Raw genomic sequence first — 21244 nt, forward strand, 5'->3', positions numbered from 1 at the left:
AAAGAACCTCTTTTTAAAGATTCATCTGGATGATGAAAATCCTCACCTAGACCAAACTCTTGTTTGTAGCTCGATATGCAATGTGCTTCAAGGTGATGTTGTTGCGGATATTGATATGTTCATCACTTTAACAAGGGATTATTTCCATCTTGCAGGTTTGTCTTTGTTGATCTTCAAGTGTAAGATACTAGTTAAGCTGAGATTACAACGCGATTAAGCTGAAACTGCATAGGAGAGATTATTTAAATATTATAAAAATTATCCTCTTATATAATTTATTGTTTGGTTTATCTCTTATATTTAATCGTTCGTTTTGTACGTCAGCAAGATTCTTGTAAAGGATCAAATATCTTCACAAATTCACAGTATGGTACTTATTGGTAAGTTGATTGTGTACAATTTATAATTTTTTCTTATATATTATTACCGATGATTTCTAGTGAGTTTATATGGAATTTTATCAACCATTTCCTAACATTTTATTTTCAAAGTAAATCATGTATTGATGGAAATGTTTTAACTCCAAAATGAATTCTTTTTTTCTCACGTGGATAAAAGAACATATCAATGTTCTTTATTTGTGCATTCTTCTCTTCTCTCATTGATATAAATAACATTTATTTCTCCATTCTTATTCTAGATTTGTATTTTTAAGTATTTAAAGTTATTTTATATCAATTATAACTAGAGAGCCAAAATACAGAGAATTGTAACAACAATAGGTTTAAAAAAAATTAGAATATCAATAATAACAAAATATATGAATAAAAATATATAAAAAAGCTTGAACCAACAATAATGAAGTTTGGATGGAATTTAAGAATCAATAAACCAATAAAATATTTAAAATCTACATATACCAATAATCCATTTTAGATTTTACTTAGAATAGTAGATTTATGATCTATCATTTATCCAAACCAAAATTAGTGATAGTGATAATTACACTTTAAAAAATGAAACGAAATACTCACAAATGTCATTCTTATAGATTTGATTCATCATGTAACCAATGTAGATAGTCTTAGTTATGATGGTTGTTGCTAATAATTATTACATCAAGACTCTATTAAGGTTTTACCATGGAGGTAGTGTCGTCCATGAGAACAAGCGAACAAGTATTTGGTTGCGGTTTTCAGAGGATATTAATCGGTCTAGTTTTTATGAAACTTAGCTGGTTTTAAGTAATCATGCATCTCGATTCGAATCTCAACGTCAATCTTTCGTGTTTTTCAATTTATTCTTTAAAAAGTCGGCTAAACAAAATATATGGGCTTGCAGTCCAAAAATGTTCATCTTAAACTCTGCATGGAGGCTATAACATGATGTTAGTATATCCGCATTGAAGAAAATTGGTAATTTGATTTGAGTAAAATTTAGATATTAAAAGTATAAATTCTTTTTATGGATTATTATCAATAATTTTCATGAGTTTTTTTTTTTTGTGTGGCGTTGATGACAGTGGTAGTGATGATGGAGGGATGGTAATAACATGATGGTCACAACGGTGGTGGTGATGATAGTGAAAGTGGTAGTTGTGATGATGTTGTTACTTATGTATAAAAGGTAAAATAGGTATTATATATTTATAGTTTAGTGTGAAAAAATATATTATAGGTTTATGGTTAAAGTAGTTAGTTTTTCTTCTTCTTTTTTTCTTGCCAAATTCATGTGACTGAAAACGAAAAATCTACCTCCAAGGTGAAAGTAGTAATAGAACTTTTAAGGTAATCTATGTTTTCCGGTAACTTCACGCCGTCGGCGAGAATCCAAATATTTGTATAGTTTTTTTTTAACAAAACAAAAAAACACACCCCACGAGCTGAGCGTTGAATAGTCTATTGACTCTTTTCCCCGAAAAAAAAAGAAGGCGAATTTTGATTTCTTCATTAAAAAATTGGCAAAGCAGACTTCAGAGTTCTCTCAGTATAATCTTCACCTAAATCTCATTTCAAAGGAACAAACAAAAAGAAAACACCTAAATCGATCTGTGAAGTCAAAACACTTTCCAGTTTCAGATTCTGATTATGGCAACACCGGAGACTCGTGGCGTTGATTCCGATTTAGAGACAGCGGAGAAGATAATACTCCGGTGGGATTCAACAACATCTGAAGAAGCTAAAGAGAATCTGATTTTCCAAAGCGGTGGTGATCGAGAAGAAGTAGATCGGTACTTGAAAGCTGTAGATGAAGTTCAAAGACACATCTCTTCAATCTCAATCTCCGATGAAGTCAAAGCAACGATTCAAATCGCCATGGCTAGACTCGAGGACGAGCTAAGAAATATCTTAATCTCTCAGACTTCTACTTTCGAACCTGATTCTCTTCTTCTCGATTCATCGTTATCTTCTTCCTCTTTCGCTTCTTCTTCTCGTACGGAGCTTGAAGATGACACTTGCGATGACGGTAACGAAGAAGAAGAGCAACAACAAGTGGATCTGGTTTTACCAGATGGTTCCGGTTCAGATTCCGGTTCGAGACGGTTATCGAGGAGTAGGAGAAGCAATAGCAAATCCACAAGCAGTATACGAGAGATCGATCTTGTAACACCGGAAGCTGTTTCTGATCTGAGATCGATAGCTCAGAGGATGATCGGAGCTGGTTACTCTCGTGAATGTGTTCAGGTATACGGAAACGTGAGAAAATCCGCCATGGAAATGATTTTTAAGCAGCTAGGGATTGTGAAACTAGGGATTGGTGATGTGCAGAGACTTGACTGGGAAGCTGTAGAAGTGAAGATCAGAAGATGGATCCGTGCTGCGAAGGTTTGCGTTAGAGTTGTTTTCGCTAGCGAGAAGAGACTCTGTGAGCAGATATTTGAAGGAACCATGGAAGAGACTTGTTTCATGGAGATTGTTAAAACCTCTGCTTTGCAGCTTTTTAATTTCCCTGAAGCTATAAGCATTAGTAGAAGATCACCTGAGAAACTATTCAAGATTCTTGATTTACATGATGCTATAACAGATTTGTTACCTGATATGGAAGAGATTTTCGATTCGAGTTCATCGGAGTCGATTCTTGTTCAAGCTACAGAGATTCAATCAAGATTAGCTGAAGCAGCAAGAGGGATACTTACCGAGTTTGAGAATGCGGTGTTTCGCGAACCTTCGGTTGTTCCTGTCCCTGGAGGAACTATACATCCATTGACAAGGTATGTGATGAATTACCTCAACTTGATCTCTGACTATAGGGAAACGTTGATTGATCTCGTCATGACGAAACCATGTCGGGGTTTGAAATGTACCAATGATCGAAACGATCCGGATATGGATATCTCTGAGCTTGAAGGAATATCTCCGTTAGCTTTGCATATGATATGGACAATGGTGATGCTACAATTCAATCTAGAAGAGAAGTCTTTGCATTACAGGGACGAACCTTTATCTCACATCTTCGTCATGAACAATGTCCATTACATAGTTCAGAAGGTCAAAAGCTCTCCGGAGCTAATGGAGTTGATAGGAGACAAGTATTTAAGGAAGCTTACCGGGATATTTAGACAAGCAGCTACCAAGTATCAGAGAGCTACATGGGTCAGGGTGTTGAATAGCTTGAGAGATGAAGGATTACATGTGAGCGGAAGCTTCTCTTCCGGTGTATCGAAGAGTGCTTTAAGAGAGAGGTTTAAAGCTTTCAATACAATGTTTGAAGAGGTTCACAGGATTCAATCGACATGGTCGGTTCCGGATACTCAGCTTAGAGAAGAACTCAGGATATCTCTATCGGAGCATCTTATCCCGGCTTATAGATCCTTTCTTGGAAGATTCAGGGGACATATAGAGAGCGGAAGACATCCCGAAAACTACTTGAAATACTCTGTTGAAAATCTTGAAACCGCAGTGTTGGATTTCTTCGAAGGATATACCACAGCCCCACATTTGAGACGGTCTCAGTGAAAGAAGAAGATTGAAAACCCCATAAAACTTTCCTTTTCGGTTTGCCCACATTAGAATTAACCATTTATATCATTCTTTGAATTCATTCCATTTTCATGTGGTGGCAGTGTTGAGATTGTTTTCCAGGCTTCTGGTGAATAGTCTCTCACTCTTTTGTACTTGTAAGCATATTTGTTGTGTGTTGTTTGTTTGTTACCAAATTTCATTACTCCATTGTTGATATAAATGTTTGTATTTTGTGACTTTTGTTGTACTAGTTCCTTCATAAACCCATCTAAATGCAATTTGATTTTTTATTTGACTTTGAGTTAATAGTCACAAGTTAGGGAATCAGGATCAACTAATTGGTTTGCTTGTTATAAACCAAACTATAGCGTAAGCCTTCCTTTCCTTCTCTTCCCAAACTAGCCAAACACATGATCATAAAAATAAGATAAACTTATTGAATGGTAATATAATACGAACCTTCTTTAGTGGTTATCTTCTACAAGGGGGCAAGCAATTCTTGTTGGTACAAATTTAGAAACTTCACTGATTCAATCCCATGTTTCTTGCACACTTTAACTATTCGTACACGTGTCTATTTCCCATTTGTTAATTTTCCAAACTTCTCGATAATTAGTGACTTGGTGTCTAGATACACAGCCTGTCCATTTGTGATGTGTCTTCAGGTTCAGACAAAAAAAATCAGTTATTTCGAATTGTTCAGTTTGAAAAAAAAACTTGTTCAATTAAATTTTCTATCCGTTTTTAAGTTCAATTTCGCTTCTTTTTCAGTTTAATAGTATACAATTAGATTTTATTTTGGTTCAATTAGGATAAAAATGTCAGCTCTAAAATCTATGGTGCGTAAGATTTTGTACATGTAATATCTATCTGTTTTTGTAGACGTGATATAGTATTATTATGTTTGCAGTCAAAAATTCTAAACATGTTAAACTAAAGTTTGCAGATTAACATGGCTGCTAATCAAACAACAGCTTAGCTGGCGATGACAAACTATTACTGGCATGACTGGTAATTTCCAAATAATGGCAGCGATTAATTGGTCTAAACATATGCAGACGTGGAGTATTAACTAACAAACCAACACTGTCTTATTTTCTCCTTAATTAATTGGTCGTGGTCATGTTTTATTTTTACGGTCGACCCAAAAAAAAATGTTTTATTTACGGACGACACAAAGGATTTGTTGAAGAGTCTCTTCAACAAAAATTCCTTTAAATTCCGACGATTCTCTTTCTTGATATCTGTCTCTCCAAATCAAGAAATCTCTCCACTCGATCAAAAAGCTCTCTTGTCTAACAAAGCTTGCACTAAATTTCCAAAAAAAAAACAAAGCTTGCACTTTGATTTGATCAAAAGTTGAAGCAAAAAAAAAGACAAAAAGAACATCGCTGAAATGATGAATTCTGAGTCTTGCTTGGTTTGAAGTTCTTCTTAGAAAATGATTTTGTTTTTCGAGCTCTTTTACGGCGAAGTACAAGTTGCAGAGTGGGAGAAAGAGAGATAGCTAGCAAAACCTTTACATAAATATTTACGTGTACATAAATATACATACGTTACACAACAGATTCGCAGCAAAAGGTTAGTGTTTTAACTACGAATCAGATTCGTCTCTGTTTTTTAAATGGCTAATTTTGATGTTTATGTAATAACACAGATATGACTGTGAATTTAATGGCGATCGCTGAATCAAAGCCGTCGGAGGTAGGATTTGCAAGATGCGAATGTTGCGGTATGAAGGAGGAATACACGGCGGGTTATATAGAGAGCGTACGGTGTCTATACGCCGGGAAATTTATTTGTGGTCTCTGCTCTGAGGCAGTTAAGTACGAGATTTTCCGTTGTGGAAAAAAACAGAGACGAATTGGCGTCGACGAGGCTTTGGCGATTCATATGAAGTTTTGCAGCGAGTTTGTTGCTTCTCCGTCTCCGACGGTTGATTTCATATTTGCCATCGGAGAGATATTTAAGAGAAGATTAATTCTGAATTTGCCAAGTGTCTTGACGTCAGCAGCGTCGTTGCCGCCGGCTGTTGACGGTGGAGAGGTTTGTGGTACGGCGGTGATTGGTGGGGCTGGAAGCTGTTTACCTGCTTTGTCGGGAGGTGTTTAGATCGGAATACTTTATTTGCCGGCGAGGTATCTAACCGAGAAGAAGGAAGTGTGAACTCGAGAAGGTTTCTCGAAAATATTGTTTATAAAAAAGGTTACAAATTCATCTGTAAATAAATGAAAAGTTGTTAAAAAGAAAACAAAATCTGTAATTTTAGTATAGTGCTTGTTTTGTAAAAATGTTAAATGTTGATATGAGTGGTAACTAAGGAAAAATTTTGGTGTGTTAAAAATGTTTTGGGTCTTAACTAACAAGTGTTGTTTTGTACTATTTTTGGCTTTTTAAAAGATACCATTGTTCTTGACCCAAAAAGAAGAAGACACTATTGTCTTACAATTTCAATGTATCTTTTGTAGTTGAAATATATAATTTACTCCTACTTAAAAGTTAAAATCAACAAATGTAAACTATATAATTTGTTAATAGATAGTCAACCTTTTTCTTTTCCTTTTAACAGTCACCCTTTTGTTGTAGAAGTATGACAGAACAATTAAATTGTTATCTTAATTTGTGTGATAAATGTGAAAAAAGGATTGTAATAAAACGAAAAAAGTATTATAATTATTTTTTCCATTTCCTTATTATTGTAGCTAAGATTTGTGTGAAGGTTATGAATAGAAAAAAAACAGACACCACAAAGATCAAAGACGTAATAATTGTTTTCTAATTATTGTTATCATTATTTGTTTAGATAATGTATTTCTTGATTAATGTGGTGTTATTCAATTATGGAGTTAAAGTCAATTTTTTAAGCTTTAGATTTGTTTTCTGATATTGCTTTTAAGAATATGTTTGTATGAATTTCAAAATCTCTATAATATGTCTTAGATTTTGATTCTAATGATTTACTCATGAAACTCAAAAGAGTTTTCGTTTCAAATCAATTAATATACAAAGATTTTACAAATCTTTTAGTTTTGAATAACATTGGATTTTACTGAAATATTTAAAATCTTAATTGAATAACACCAAACTTTAAAATCTATTAAACATGATTTACAAATATGAGTTTTAATAATACTAGATTTTAAAGCTGGATTTAGAATCATTAGTTGAATAACAGTACAATTCTATTATAAGTGGATTCTTAAATCTTGCATGTGCGAATGCCGAATGGACTAATGATAAGATTGTGATTTAGTGGGACCTTTGTTGCTAATATGGTCTAATTAAATCGATAACGTAAAATTTAGGAGAAGCTTCAAGGTTCCACTAATTTAAAATTTTCTCAAACTAAAGTTGACAAATGACAACAAATTTAGCCGACATCCACGAAATAAACGTTTGCATCACCATAAACGAATAATGCTTCTTCATATGCTTAGTAATATTCAAAGGATGATTTTCTTGTATCTTATTCTTACGTATACTTGGATTTTCAATATTTTTACTAAGTTGACAATTGAATAATATACTTTTATTATTGCAAACCGTTATTTGTAAACATATGTACTCAGCATCAGCATCTTTTAAAAGTATGACTGATGCTAAATTTATAACATCAGGAAACGATTTATGTTACACGCATGATTAGTCATTTAGTCCGAATTTATCTTCAAATTAACAATCAAAATATATTCAATATTTTTTTATATATATTAAAAGCGTAATCATCTTAAGTCAAAGGCTTGGAGAGAACAAGGCATACAATACAAGTATCGAAATCGAACCAACATAACATTATTAATTAACGAGTAAATCTCTGAAAAATCTAACCGAAGTTAATTCCTTGCGCTAGAGGTAACTCGTTTCCATAGTTGATGGTACTGTCAAAAGATAAACCGAATTAAAGAATCAAATATCAAAAACTTAAACCGGAAATTATGAAAAGAGAGAGAGAAGCTTAAGATTGTTACCAAGTCGATCGACGCATGTACTGTTTCCATGAGTCGCTTCCAGCTTCACGACCACCACCAGTCGCTTTCTCGCCTCCAAAAGCTCCACCAATCTCAGCTCCATTCGTCGGTATGTTCACATTCACAATGCCACAGTCACTTCCCAGTGGTCTAGTAGTAAAACCATCACATTAAAATTAATTTCAGTAGATTATATTGGTCGGAAAGATTGAGTTAAGTTGTTGTTTTTATAGCACTTACCCGATCCACCTGAAGATGTTTTCAGGGTTCCGAGTGAATATCGAGCTGCTTAGACCTTGAGGAACCGAGTTGTTTATCGCAACAGCCTCTCCAAATGACTGTCCAAAAGAAAGCTCATCTTTTCAAAAGTCTATTTCTGAAGAAAATAGATGATTTCAGAGACTTTTCTTTTTGTACCTTAAACTTTAGAACATATAGAACCGGAGCAAATAGCTCTTCTTTGACGACAGCAGCATCTGCTGATATCTCGATTATCGTAGGCTCCACAAAGTTTCCTTCACCTTCGACTGCTTTACCTCCCGTTAGTATTTTACCACCCTGCAAATGCAAGATTGGTTTTAAGTGTCAGTTGAAAAGATTAAACTTTTTAAGTGGTTCTTGATTATGCAGCAAAGCATAGAAAGAGAGGTACTTGCCTGGGATTTGATGACTTCAATTCCTTTCTCAAAGTTCTTTTTTGATTCAGGAGTATGTAATGGTCCTAACAATGTCCCTTTCTCAAGAGGATTGCCGATTTTGACTTGTTTGTATGAGGTAAGCAGTTGCTCGAGTACTTTGTCATAGACACTCTCATGCAAAAGCTTAAAATACAAGAACAACATTTAGAGTATTGAACCAAAGGAATAGTAGTAGCAACAAAGCTAAGGGGATTAGATTTTGTTACCAGCCTACGGCAAGTTGTGCAACGTTGACCAGCAGTTCCAACCGCAGCGAATAGAACAGATCGAGCCGCTAACTGTATATCAGCATCGTCCATGACTATGATTGCATTGTTTCCACTCAACTCAAGCAAAGTTTTCCCAGATCTCGCATTCACTGTTTGTTGTACCATTGAGCCCACCTATGCATAATATTCAAAGAGAAGACAATGATGGACCAGTAGGCTCAGTGTGTTTGGTTGGGAGGTGGAATATAGTTAAGGAAGTACCCTGGAGCTTCCAGTAAAGGATACTAAGGGAATGCGTGTGTCTTTGGCTATTGCTTCACCAATTTCAGCACCACCACACATGGCCGTAAAAATGGCACCGGGTAAGTTGTTTTTCTCTAAAACTTCAGCTACTAGCTTGGTCATTGCGATAGTTATTAACGGTGTAGTTGGAGCACCTTTCCTGTGGAATCACATGTATGATGTATTAAGTATTAGCTACACCAATCAAACCAATACAAATTTTCATTGTCAAGATTAATATTGTGTTACTATTATGAAACGCAGTCTCTCAGCAATATGTCAGCACTATGTTATATGACATTAAGGAGACGTTTATGCAACATTTGAGGATCAATGGAAATAGACAGCAATTGTAATAAGTATATATCGATAATTCCGCTTCTTATAGTAATTTTAACCTCTTACAGGAACTACTAGGTTCTCAAAGCTTAAATCAGTGTCAAAGTCGTTATTTACCAGACTACACAGTTTCCACAGACAAGAGCAATACAAGCATTCCAACCTGCAATACCACAAAAAATTTCCATTAACGCTGGGAAAAGAAAGCAGAAACACAAAAATTTCCACATTGCATTATCAGTTATAAAACTTCTCAACATGGCAAAACCAGTGTGGCAAATCTAGTTGCCACAATACGAGTTAGTTCATCTAACTCTATTGTGTCCACTTTCATGTGGGAATTATAGACACTGAAATTGCAGAGCTACGAAGAAGCATGACAGACTTTAATGAGCAATCTCACGAGACATCAGTGTTATATTGTTTCTATGTTTTGTGTGACGCACTCATAAAGATTTGAAATTAGACAGAAGACTTACCAAGAACTGCACAGGGAAAATTAAACGCTGTGATAACACCAACAATGCCAAGAGGATTCCACATCTGCGTTACAATGTTCAAGCCGAATGTTAATCATGTCCTAAGAAGTGGATCTACAAAACTTTGACAAAACAAACTTGCAATTCACCTCCAACATCATGTGGTTAGGGCCTGCAACCGAAAAAAAATGATATGAGTTAGAGAAAATCCTTTACATAAAAAAAAAAAGCATTTGCAACTCCAAGTGCCTTCAAGGAGATATTTGAGGAAGATAAATCTAATCTAGGAACAAAATGTTAACAGAAGCAAGAACTCACGTTCTGAAGGTATAACCGATCCATTGAGTTGTCGGCTCAAACCAACAGCAAAATCACACATGTCAATTACTTCCTGCAAAGTATGCACTAAATGTATTAAGCTATATGGAAAAAGTAGCAGCTAAGTTTCATATTAGCTATATCATAGATTCATAGGTTCTGTCCTTTGGGTAAAATGTGTCACAAAGAAAAAAGTAGCTAAAGTCAAAATGTATGAATGAAAAAGAAACTAAGTATTGGAGACGGAGTAAAGATACCTGAACTTCTCCAATACCTTCAGCAAGGATCTTTCCCATTTCAAGAGAAAGAAGACGACCAAGATAGTCAAGTTTGGATCTTAGTGCATCCCCAATCTGTCTGACGATATCACCTCTCTTAGGAGCCGTAACCTGATAAAGATAACTCCACTTAGCTATTCGGTGCAAATTCACTCAATAACCAAAGCAAATTCGCTGAATGAAGTTAGAAAGCAACCTGCATCCATATTTTAGCTGCTTCCTCGCAAGCTTTCAAACCTTGCTCGTAATCCTCTAGAGAAGCTTCCACAACTTGAGCAATTGGCTGCATCAGTAAAAAACCAAAAAAAAATGATTATTGAGCAGAATATCATAGTAGACATGGAAGAGAAAACAATTCACATCATCGAAACAAAATGAAACCAAAATTCAATCCACAAACAAACCAACCTTAGAAAGTTCACAAGAATCAGGTCTAAACTCAATGATTGAAACCAATTTGATCTCCAGAAACATTCAATTATATAAAACTTTCATAGGCATTTTCAAAATCATGTAAGAAGAAACCGCGGAGAAACCTGATTGTTAGCAGGATTGAGAGTTGAAACAAGAGGTCCGTTGGCTTGCCATTTGCCAGCAACGTAAGATCCCAAGTTGTGAGAAGTCAGCCCAATCTCACTCAGAAACTCGTACTCGTTGTTCGCCGAACCCATCTCTGCGCAAAAATTCACCCCAGAAAGAAAATCCAGAGAAATTATCGATAACAAAGCCAGAGAAAAAAGAGCAATTATCAGAACTCGAAGATCAGAGAAAAAAATCACCTAATGGTTGATCGTATCGAAGAAATGAGCTTCTGATCTTAAAGAGGGAGTGAGAGAGAGAGACGTGTACGTCTTTTGTAAAAAAAGCTTAAAAACAAACAACGGTTGCTGATTTTTTTATTGGATTGACGGAGAAGACGAAAGCTGAGCTGCTGTGTTCATCCTTTCCCAATATTATTATTTTTGGCTTCACTCACATCACATGTGTCACGTGTCCTATGCTTTCGTTTTCCGGGTCAACATAAACCCGAATAGAGGAGTTGTTGTTATCATCGACATTGCCACGATCATCCTCGTATGGGCCAGGCCCATTAATATTTGTTCATCAAACCGGGTTTTACCGCCACTAAAACGAATCAACTATTGGTTTCCGGGTCACCCGATTAGGATGCGACGCTACCGATCTTTTTTCTTTCGATTTTGCGTCAGGAGAAAACGATTACCACTTGAACCTTTGATTCAATCTCGTCCACTAAACGATTACCAACAATTTCTGGTTCGTGGTTTCTAGTTCATTGTCGCATGATCTGATTGTGTTGATAGAATTCAACTTTCCATATTTAGGAATGAGAACACTCTGAATTTCATGTATAGCTTTTGATAAGAGTGAATGAAGAATCTATATTTTTGGTTGATCGTAGTGGCAAATGATTGGGGTTTACCTTGAAGGTCAATTCAGTAGTGGGATTAGCCAATTTACTGTAATTCGTCCACATTTGAGTGAAGTTGAACACTGCTAGTTCTGGTAATAACAGATTGAGTGGTGATAGTTATGTATTGTGCTCTTCTGGGTTTCATGAACATAGAGGTTATGCTGATAAATATGAGTTCTTGGAATCAAAACCACTTTGCTCTCAAGATGGCTTCTTTGATTACCTCAACTTTGTTTCTGTTCTGGTGTCTGGCTTCCATCTGAATGTGGCATTCCTATGATCAGATATCTTAAAATGGGAATCGGCAAAACGGAAATCAATTTCATGAGATTACTTTCAGCTGCACCTAATCAGCAAAACCAGTCTAAGCTTATGCATGTAACCTTCTTTTGGATATTTTCATGTATAAACTATTAGAATTTGTGCTTATTATAACCTCTCTAACTGTTACAATTTTGATTTTGATGTTGATGTGTGAACCATCTGCAGTATGTTGCTACTTTGAGGGAACAGTTGGAACAACTCTCGGAAGAGAAGACCCTTGAAGGGCTTCCCAGGTTACTTACTCTCTTCCTTGTTTCAGCTGTGTAATTTTAAATCTTTCACATTTCAATGAGTTGAAATCACAAAGATTGCTACTAGGATCAACTGTTTAGAGATTCTAATTGAATAGCTTGGTATTCTATTCAGTTCCAAGTAGAGATATTGTCGAAAGACTAAAATATTATGAAATATGCTCTCAATTAATATGGCGAATTAGAGTGTCTCTATTTGATGCTACCAAAATACTTATGCTCATCTCTCTAACCAGAGTTACAAACGCTAAGGTGAATGAGTACTATGAGAAGATTGAAGCTGTTGTTTCACGAATAGTTGCTCAAGTGGTAAGTCACCTGAACTAGAACGAGATTGTTCATTTGGATTCTACAGCTAAGAAATTTGGAGGAACATATTAGATGATATTTCTGCTCTAGCTGTATGATGCTTACCTATTTACTACTAGCCGCATTTGATCTGAGAGAATGGTTTGAAGTTTGCTTTCTTACTTCCCTATGAGTTTAGTTTCAGGCATGCACGTTTTGGTGTACAACCATTTTTAGTTGCAAGAATTCAAGCTTTTCTTCTGTAACTAATACCAAATTATTTTGATTCCTGCCAAATTTACAGCCTCACACAGAGGTATCTGATGAAGCTTTTGCAAAGGATTCTACTAACGATAGTTCTCCCAAAGTAGAAGACGATACACGAACCCCCAATTCTCCACAGCTGAGAAGAAGAATCGTGTACGTGCAATACTATTCACATGCTTCTCAACTTGTAAATATTGCCTTCATTTCTTAGCTGCTTTCTTGATTGAGGTAGGCCTGCAAGTTCCAAAGAGCAAAGCTATGACGCTGATCCCTCAAAACCAATAAAACTAGACACCGCAGCTCAAGCGCAAGTTAACAAGCAGAGGTATATGCACTTTCCTTAATGAAACAAAATTATCGTGAAGAGTGTATGCTTTTGAATTCGAGTTGAAAATGCCACTTCATGTCACATTGGTGATCATTTGATGACAGAAAGCTTCAAGAGGATCTAACCGATGAAATGGTGGTACTTGCGAGACAACTTAAGGAGAGAAGTCAAATGATAAGCCAATCTGTGCAAAATACAGAAAAGGTGAGATGCTAACCTTTTTCCTTACAAAACCCATTATACTTACTATTATGAATTATCATCAACAATGGGATAAGAGAAGAATCTATATCGGTTCATATATTGTTTCTACTGGCTTCATTGTTCTTAACATTTTCTGTGTTTTTTTTTTGTTGTTGATGGTACATTAACAGATACTTGATTCTACCGAGGAAGCCATTGAGCAAAGCTTAGCAAGCACAGGACACGCAACCGTAAGAGCCACAAAGATTTATTCAGAAAGCTCAAAGACGAGTTGCTTCCAGTGGCTCTTGATCCTCGCCATGACATGTGTGTTCATCATGGTTGTCATGTTGATCCGAGTCACATAGAAAATGGTTCCTAGTGTAAACCAAATTAGCGACATGTAAAGATTATTTCAGTCTCTATATCATACAATTTGTTAAGCCACAATATCTAATATCTATAGCTCGTATCACCACTCACCAGACCCTTGGACGTTAACTTTAAAGAAAGAAAAAAGAAAACTTGACCATTTGACTTTGGTTCATACAACGAGTCAACTTTTGGGTTCCGGGTCAAATAAACCCACCCAATTCAATTAGGATACTAATTAAGCAAGTTAAGATTCCGACACAAGTGATTCTCACCGATCGATGTTTCGTACGGAGAAAACGGTTTTCTGATCAGAGATCACGTCGATTCAAATCGGTGAGCATCTGAAAACTTTGATTCAATCTCGTCCAGGATCCTAGGGTTTCAAAACCCTAGGTCTCTCTCCCGATTTGTGGTTTTGCAGCTAAATTACGCTATGATCTGTGGGGGGTAGTTGTTGTTGATAGGATTCAAGTTTTCAGATTTCGAAATGAGAGCTGTGAATTTTATGTATAGCTCGAATAATCCCAAATTTCGAGGGATTTTCAATGGGCTTTGCGCTATAATCCTATTCATCTTCTTCTTTGATCAGAGCGATATTTACAGGAACCCTTTGTTGAAGAATCTTTCTTTCGTTGATTCTAGTGGTAAATTCAATCGTGGGTTTAGCCAGTTTACTGTACCTCGTCGACATTTGAGTGAAGTTGACACTAATGGCTCTTCTGGTAATAGCAGCTTGAGTGGTGATAGTACTGTATCCTGCTCTGGGTTACATGAACATAGAGGTTATGCTGATCAATGCGAATTCTTGAAATCGAATCCAATTTGTTCTCCAGATGGCTTCTTTGATTACCTCAAGTTCTTTTACTGCTCCTGCAGAGATTTTAAGATCTTGGGTTATATACTGTTAGGTGTTTGGCTTGTTGCTTTGTTTTATCTGTTGGGTAATACTGCTGCTGATTACTTTTGTTGTTCGTTGGAGAAGCTTTCTAAGCTTTTGAGGTTGCCTCCAACTGTTGCTGGTGTTACTTTGCTTCCACTTGGTAACGGAGCTCCTGATGTGTTTGCGAGTATAGCTGCTTTTGTTGGTTCAGATAAAGGGGAAGTGGGTCTCAACAGCGTCTTGGGTGGTGCAGTGTTTGTGACTTGTGTTGTTGTTGGGATTGTTTCACTTTGTGTTGCGGATAAAGAAGTTAAGATTGATAAGAAATGTTTCATCAGAGACTTGAGTTTCTTCCTTTTCACATTGGTGGCTTTGATGGTGATTTTGATGGTTGGTAAGGTGACTGTGGGTATTGCCATTGCGTTTGTCTCGATCTATGTGTTTTATGCTTCTCTCGTGGCTGCGAATGAGATTTTGAGGAAACATTCCAGGAGGTTGAAGCTGGATTCTATTACGCCTTTGCTCCCAATGCAAGGAAGTGTGTTCTCCTCCCCAAGTGTTGAAGAGGATATTCCTATGTACAGCCCGTTGATGGAGCTTGACACCGGTGAAGGTCCACCTCGGCTACATGATTCTCTACCACAGTGGATGTGGGCTACAAATGTAGCCATCTATTCAAACCATTTCGCAAAAGCCAATGTTCATGATGAAGAAAGACCTCCATGGGGGTGGACCGAAGATGGTGCAGAAGTCGAGAGCTCGTTATGTTCTAAAATCACATCTTTGCTGGAAACTCCACTGACTGTTCCTAGACGGTTGACAATCCCATTGATTGAGGAAGATAGCTGGTCAAAGACGTATGCGGTGGCTAGTGTCTCGCTGGCGCCTGTCCTACTTTCCTTTCTTTGGAGCAGCCAAGATGATACGAGTCTTCAAGCTCGCATTGTAGCCTATTTTATCGGAATTGCGATTGGATCTACTCTTGGATATCTCGCGTTCAAAAACACAGAGCCCGACCGTCCACCTCAAATATATTTAATCCCTTGGGTACTTGGTGGATTCATCATGAGCATCGTATGGTTCTACATGATTGCAAACGAACTTGTTGCACTTTTGGTTACATTTGGTGGAATCTATGGAATCAACCCGTCAATACTCGGTCTAACCGTACTTGCTTGGGGAAACTCAATGGGTGACTTAGTGTCAAACATCGCATTGTCAATGAACGGTGGAGATGGGGTACAAATCGCGTTGTCTGGTTGCTACGCAGGTCCAATGTTTAACACGCTTGTTGGGTTAGGTATGTCGATGTTTCTTGGTGCTTGGTCGAAAAGTCCAGAGACTTACATGATCCCGGAGGACAATAGCTTGTTCTACACTCTAGGGTTTCTAATATTCGGATTGATTTGGTCTCTTGTGATGCTCCCACGCAACGAAATGCGACCGAACAAAGTGATGGGCATTGGTCTTATTACACTGTATCTGATATTCGTCACTTTCAGGCTTAGCTCCGCCATGGGATTCATACCTTGGGCTTCTTGAAACGCCATTGTTGCCAGCTTATTGTATACATCATGTTGTTAGAGATATAGCCCACTGGTTCTGAAGTAAATGTTGTTTGTATTATTATGCTGATGTAACTGAATGAATCTGAGCCATTGGATCTAGATAGTTGTGGTAGATCTCGATCGTAGATTGGGACAAATGGATTATGTATTCGAAAATGGGGACTAATGGGCCTTAGTATAAATGGGCCACGGCTTAACTCAATAGTGTTGCCCCACTTGTTTCGTTAGCTTCCACTTGTAGTTGTACATCGTCGTCACGTGGTAGTGCGATATTCGTATCGGAAAAATTAATTGTTTATCTGATTTTCAATTTTCATGTTACGTAACAAAGAAACATACGTTGTTATTAAAATAGTTTATACCGATTACTATTGCTTAGCTAATAATTAGATTTAACTAATCGACAAGAGAGAATAACAAGAAGTTAACGACAAGAAAAAAGAAAAAAGAAAGGACAAGAAGGCAAATAAATCATTTTCTTGGTGAATGGTTTCCAAATTATATTATAAACAGTATATAGCATAAGTTATCATGTACCAAATGATTCTCTCGCATTAAAGTGAATAGAGAACAAAATGGGTCCAAAGAGCAATGTAAGTATGTGCCGTCGTGGAGACCAAGGCGTAAGGTTAGGCATGTCGTAGAGACTTATCTACTACATATACACATTTATATATTTCTCTCTTGCGCATGAAGTAAATGTATTGTGTCATACCTTATGTCACTTGACCACCCTCTTATTATAAGTACTATATAATATTTATGAATTTTGAATTGATACCATATAGTGTATCACAATCTCGTAACATTATATAGGTACTATATAATAGTGTTTGAATATGCTCAACTCGGGACAAGACATCTAAGAACATGTTATATCTTATTGCTCTGTTCTCGCAAAAAGACAACTCTGACACTCATATGGGTTGTGTTTAATTACTTTTGGGTTTATATATATGCCATTTTGTTGTTTTTACTGGCCAGTTTAACTTTAATATTCATAACAATTAGATTATATGTGAAATATATCACCAGATCTAAAAACATTAATTTATGATCGATAAACCAAAGCATTTTTTTCCTTTTTGTGAGAAAATGTTAAAACATAATCTTATGGTTTCTGAAATAATAGAGAATTGTTTGTTTATAGAAACAAAACATAGAGTTCAGTATATGTAATATTATTTTGATATTTACAAAATCAATGTTTAGAATACCGAATTTAAAACTACATATAGCGGGATTGCTATTGTTGATCTTTCGATTTAATGTCGTACTAGATTTAAACCCGCGGTATACCGCGGGGACAATTTATTTTCTTAAAGTTAGTATATATAAAAGTTTACAAATTGTATCTATCAATAAAAAATTTTCATTTTATAGTTTACAATTGTTATTAACTAACGTCCTGCCAAACCCGTCCCGTAAAAAAACCTATTTATTTTATTAATGTTGATCTTATTTATGATATGTTTATAAACCATTGTCTAAATAATTTGTAATTTTGTAGTAATTAATTGCTATCAAATATCTCTACGGTTTGCTGCTTATAATCGAATTGTTATAGTCATAAAAAAAAGCAATATCAAAAATGATAATTTTGTAGTATTTAAATGATATTAAATATTTTGGAAGTTTTATTTTAGTAACTAATCGTATAGTTAATGCAGAGAGATTTTGGGAAGGTAGTTAAATGCAAACATTTAATTCAAATATTTACTTTTTAATTATCAAAAACATTTATTAAATGTCAGTGACAGCCACTGTAAATAAGTCCCAACTTGAGGATTTATTTCACAAAGTGGCTGCAAAAATGTATATGTAGATTCGAACTTTTTTTCTTTAACCACACATTAGTTAAAAAATAACTTTCTAACTATTTTAAAATTTATATTTAGCATATTTTTTTTAAAAAATGAGTCGAATTAAACACACACTATAGTTTTATATGCAATTGATAATGATATATTACCCTATAGAAAACGTATCCGTTATATTATATTGTACTCAAGTTATGTGGACCACAATATAATATATATCGAATTAATAAACATTAAGTTGAAGACAAGCTCAGCGACCTATCTTCAGTCAATCATTGAAATTTCTTATCATCAAAGAATTGTAGTAAAGCATATACAAAAATAAGAAGACATGTGTATGTTATTAAGTGTTTAAAAATTACAGAAATTGTTTTATGATTCAAAAAGGGAAGACATGAAAACAAGTTCATGCTCTCTGCATGAGACCTCTAAACTAAATCGTCTTTCTTTTGCAATATTATTGGAAACAAAACAAAACATAAATGTGCTGCCCATTTCTAATCAAATTGATATACCTCTCAATTTCTCCCTATCTTTTTTGTTCTTTTCAAAGTATAATTTAACAAATTTTGTATTTGTTATAGAATCCACAAAGAGTAAATTTAATATAGAATCCGAAAGAACACATATACATATATGAGATTGATATGTGGTCCAGTATAGTTTTATGACAAAAATGTCGTGACATATAGGCCATATCCCTTAAATCAAAATTGCATATACTAAAAAGAAAAAAAACCCAGGCATCGTGGTCTGGTGGTAAAGGAACCTCGACTGAGGCGCCCGCCACCCGGGTTCGATTCCTGACCACCAGGGAATTAACATGCGGATTTGCTTTGGCGCCTCAGACCACCAGTTCCAGGGGACCCTTAAGTAGAGGCTCAAAAATCCCTGGTCGCGGGCTTCGGCCCAGTGGATAGTCAGATCACTGTGTGGTCAGGACACTAAATTATAAATAAAAAAAAAACAAATTTTTTTTTTTGCATATAATACTATCTTACGAAAGATGTCACATGTCACATGAAAGGTCACTGACCCCAAACTAAAATGTATATACACAATTTTATATACGTGTATGTGTGTCTGTATATATTAGTTTCTCAATGTGGCCTCTCTAAAACATAACAAACTCTCTTTCTCTTTCTCTCTCTTTTTTCTTGTCAAAAAATTACTATCCAAATGGATCAACGCATCGCCGCAATCCCCGTGTTCCGGTGGTCTAGGAGCCGTCGAAAGATTCATATCCGTCGCCGTAAGTCGCAGGTGGTACGTCTTGGTGGGAAGAACAGTGCGGTGTCACGTGGCGGATTCTCGTTAAAGAAGATGGTAAGGAGGATGAAGCTGAGATGGTTGAAGCTACACTACGTGAGAGTTGTGAAGAAGATAAAAGTGTTTTATCGTAATTTGGTTAAAGAGTTCGTAGACGCAGGAGCTGAGCTTGAAGCGATTCAGCAGCGAATGGCGGTTGAAGCGGCTGCGTTTGCGGTTCCCGGTTTAGGTCTCTCTTTCTCTTCTTTTTCAGTCCATGACCGAGCACGGTATTTTCTTGTATAGCCAAAATTATATTCTTTGTAACTTTGTATTATTTTTCCTGTTGTATCTTATATAACTATTTTATTGTAATTTGTTAAATTTTAGAATCATCCCTGGTTGTGTCAAAAAAAAAAAAAAAGAATCATCCCTGGAAAATGAAACTGTTATCAGTATATGGTTATATAGTTTATTAAATACGATTTGTTAAATTTATACATATTAACAAAATAATATTTCATAAACTGTAAATGACATGTAAGCAAAAAAAATAGTTCTAATATTATGGTAGAAAATCTGCAATTCAAATAATCATTCTCCATCTATTAATTACAAATTATTTACGACTCACTCTGGTGAAATAAAATTGCTTTACTTTGTTATAAGTTTATAAAGTTTTCTTTTTCTTTTACTTTTGAGGGATGAAGATTAACTAAATTTCGTTATTGTAACCAACAAGACAAATTTTATTCTCTACAATAAATGATAAATATTATATATCATACATGCACATCAGTCATCAAACGAACAAGTTAACACCAATAGTGAGAGATTCATAATTAAACTATGGTCCTGAACGGATGCTGATTTTCAATTCAGTTTTTGGATTTAGATTTTAGTTTATAGATTTTAGATTTTAGTTTTAGTTTTTTGATATTATAGTTTTGTTTCAAAAACCCCAAAAATTGGTTTTTGGTTTTTGAGAAAAATAATGTTGATTGAGTAAAAACTAGATTTCTTAAATTTTAGGAAAACTAAAAAACTAAAATCATGAATGAAAAACTCCAACAAAATTATTTTTTTAAATTGTAGGGAAACCAAAATTTTAAAATCTTGATTGGTATGAAAATAAGTTTTTGAAAAACAAAAACCAAAAACTCTTAAAAAATCTACAAAACATTCAAGGCCGTTGATAACTGTATATAAAATACTAGTTTGATAAAGATAAGAGAACATATAAGTAAAGAAATGAATTTTTTTTTTTACACGACGTTGTCCTCTTTTACAGTATCAAATTACAAACATTTGAATGAATGTATTGTCTGGGCTTGGTAACGTGATTGATCATGGAATGAGATGAACTAGAATCTTGTATTGTAAGTGATTGAGTTAAGGTGGCATTAGTTGCTAGAAATGCAATCATCAGACGATGAATTATTAAATAAATTATCATTTGATATTCAGATCTCATATTGATACATGTACCGTGTTCTTACATGACAAACTCGTCGTTTCCCCATAAAATTCGAATATTTTAACACTTATCTGGACTTTCGACGATTGCTTTAGATTCGAGAATCTCAATGCTTGTATATTACTAGTACCAACTTGAATTATTCTCAGTTTTCCACACATTTGAATTATTGTATAACCATATAGTATTAAGTTATTATCACAGTTACAATTTAAAAAGTCATTATGTAAACATCTGCTAGAAATCCATGAAATATTATATACTTCCTCTATAGCATAAAATTGTACGGTCGGATATAACAATATATTCCAATTGGGAACGACATCAAGA

At 35.2% G+C, this 21244-nt stretch overlaps 6 protein-coding genes across 9 annotated transcripts; 5 read left to right on the forward strand and 1 right to left on the reverse strand.

Annotated features, from left to right (window-relative positions):
* Positions 1-1762: 1762 nt before the first annotated feature.
* EXO70D2 (exocyst subunit exo70 family protein D2) lies at positions 1763-4191 on the forward strand. The gene has a single exon (NM_104286.3). The coding sequence runs from the start codon at positions 2028-2030 to the stop codon at positions 3894-3896; it is 1869 nt and encodes a 622-aa protein (NP_175811.1). The 5' UTR covers positions 1763-2027; the 3' UTR covers positions 3897-4191.
* An 867-nt stretch (positions 4192-5058) lies between these two features.
* AT1G54095 (DUF1677 family protein, putative (DUF1677)) lies at positions 5059-6390 on the forward strand. Its single transcript, NM_148589.3, has 2 exons — positions 5059-5483; positions 5560-6390. Exon 2 carries the CDS (start codon positions 5562-5564, stop codon positions 6012-6014), a length of 453 nt encoding a protein of 150 aa, NP_683430.2. The 5' UTR covers positions 5059-5483; positions 5560-5561; the 3' UTR covers positions 6015-6390.
* Positions 6391-7002: 612 nt separating this feature from the next.
* ALDH7B4 (aldehyde dehydrogenase 7B4) lies at positions 7003-11484 on the reverse strand. 2 transcript variants are annotated; one of them, NM_104287.5, is made up of 15 exons: positions 11253-11484; positions 11010-11146; positions 10670-10756; positions 10453-10584; positions 10196-10268; positions 10027-10049; positions 9878-9941; positions 9516-9561; positions 9039-9219; positions 8775-8951; positions 8527-8691; positions 8288-8428; positions 8111-8208; positions 7871-8020; positions 7486-7780 (listed from the first exon to the last, which is right to left on the reverse strand). In NM_104287.5, exons 2-15 carry the CDS (start codon positions 11142-11144, stop codon positions 7726-7728), a joined length of 1527 nt encoding a protein of 508 aa, NP_175812.1. In that variant the 5' UTR covers positions 11145-11146; positions 11253-11484; the 3' UTR covers positions 7486-7725. The 2 variants fall into 2 exon arrangements, with proteins under 2 accessions (NP_849807.1, NP_175812.1); NM_179476.3 differs by having other exon boundaries at positions 7003-7780; positions 11010-11264.
* A 116-nt stretch (positions 11485-11600) lies between these two features.
* Positions 11601-14078, forward strand: AT1G54110 (Membrane fusion protein Use1). 3 transcript variants are annotated; one of them, NM_104288.3, is made up of 8 exons: positions 11601-11748; positions 12190-12283; positions 12395-12462; positions 12717-12789; positions 13073-13188; positions 13268-13360; positions 13468-13567; positions 13738-14074. In NM_104288.3, exons 2-8 carry the CDS (start codon positions 12200-12202, stop codon positions 13912-13914), a joined length of 711 nt encoding a protein of 236 aa, NP_564649.1. In that variant the 5' UTR covers positions 11601-11748; positions 12190-12199; the 3' UTR covers positions 13915-14074. The 3 variants fall into 3 exon arrangements, with proteins under 3 accessions (NP_564649.1, NP_001320883.1, NP_001320884.1); NM_001333630.1 differs by lacking the exon at positions 12190-12283 and having other exon boundaries at positions 11610-11748; positions 13738-14078; NM_001333631.1 differs by having other exon boundaries at positions 11615-12283; positions 13738-14076.
* An 18-nt stretch (positions 14079-14096) lies between these two features.
* Positions 14097-16703, forward strand: CCX4 (cation calcium exchanger 4). Its single transcript, NM_104289.3, has one exon. It carries the CDS (start codon positions 14409-14411, stop codon positions 16341-16343), a length of 1935 nt encoding a protein of 644 aa, NP_564650.1. The 5' UTR covers positions 14097-14408; the 3' UTR covers positions 16344-16703.
* Positions 16704-19220: 2517 nt separating this feature from the next.
* On the forward strand, positions 19221-19846 carry AT1G54120 (uncharacterized protein). Its single transcript, NM_104290.3, has one exon. It carries the CDS (start codon positions 19369-19371, stop codon positions 19741-19743), a length of 375 nt encoding a protein of 124 aa, NP_564651.1. The 5' UTR covers positions 19221-19368; the 3' UTR covers positions 19744-19846.
* Positions 19847-21244: the final 1398 nt, after the last annotated feature.

The sequence above is a fragment of the Arabidopsis thaliana genome (assembly GCF_000001735.4).
Source record: "Arabidopsis thaliana chromosome 1 sequence".
Taxonomy (NCBI): Eukaryota; Viridiplantae; Streptophyta; class Magnoliopsida; order Brassicales; family Brassicaceae; genus Arabidopsis; species Arabidopsis thaliana.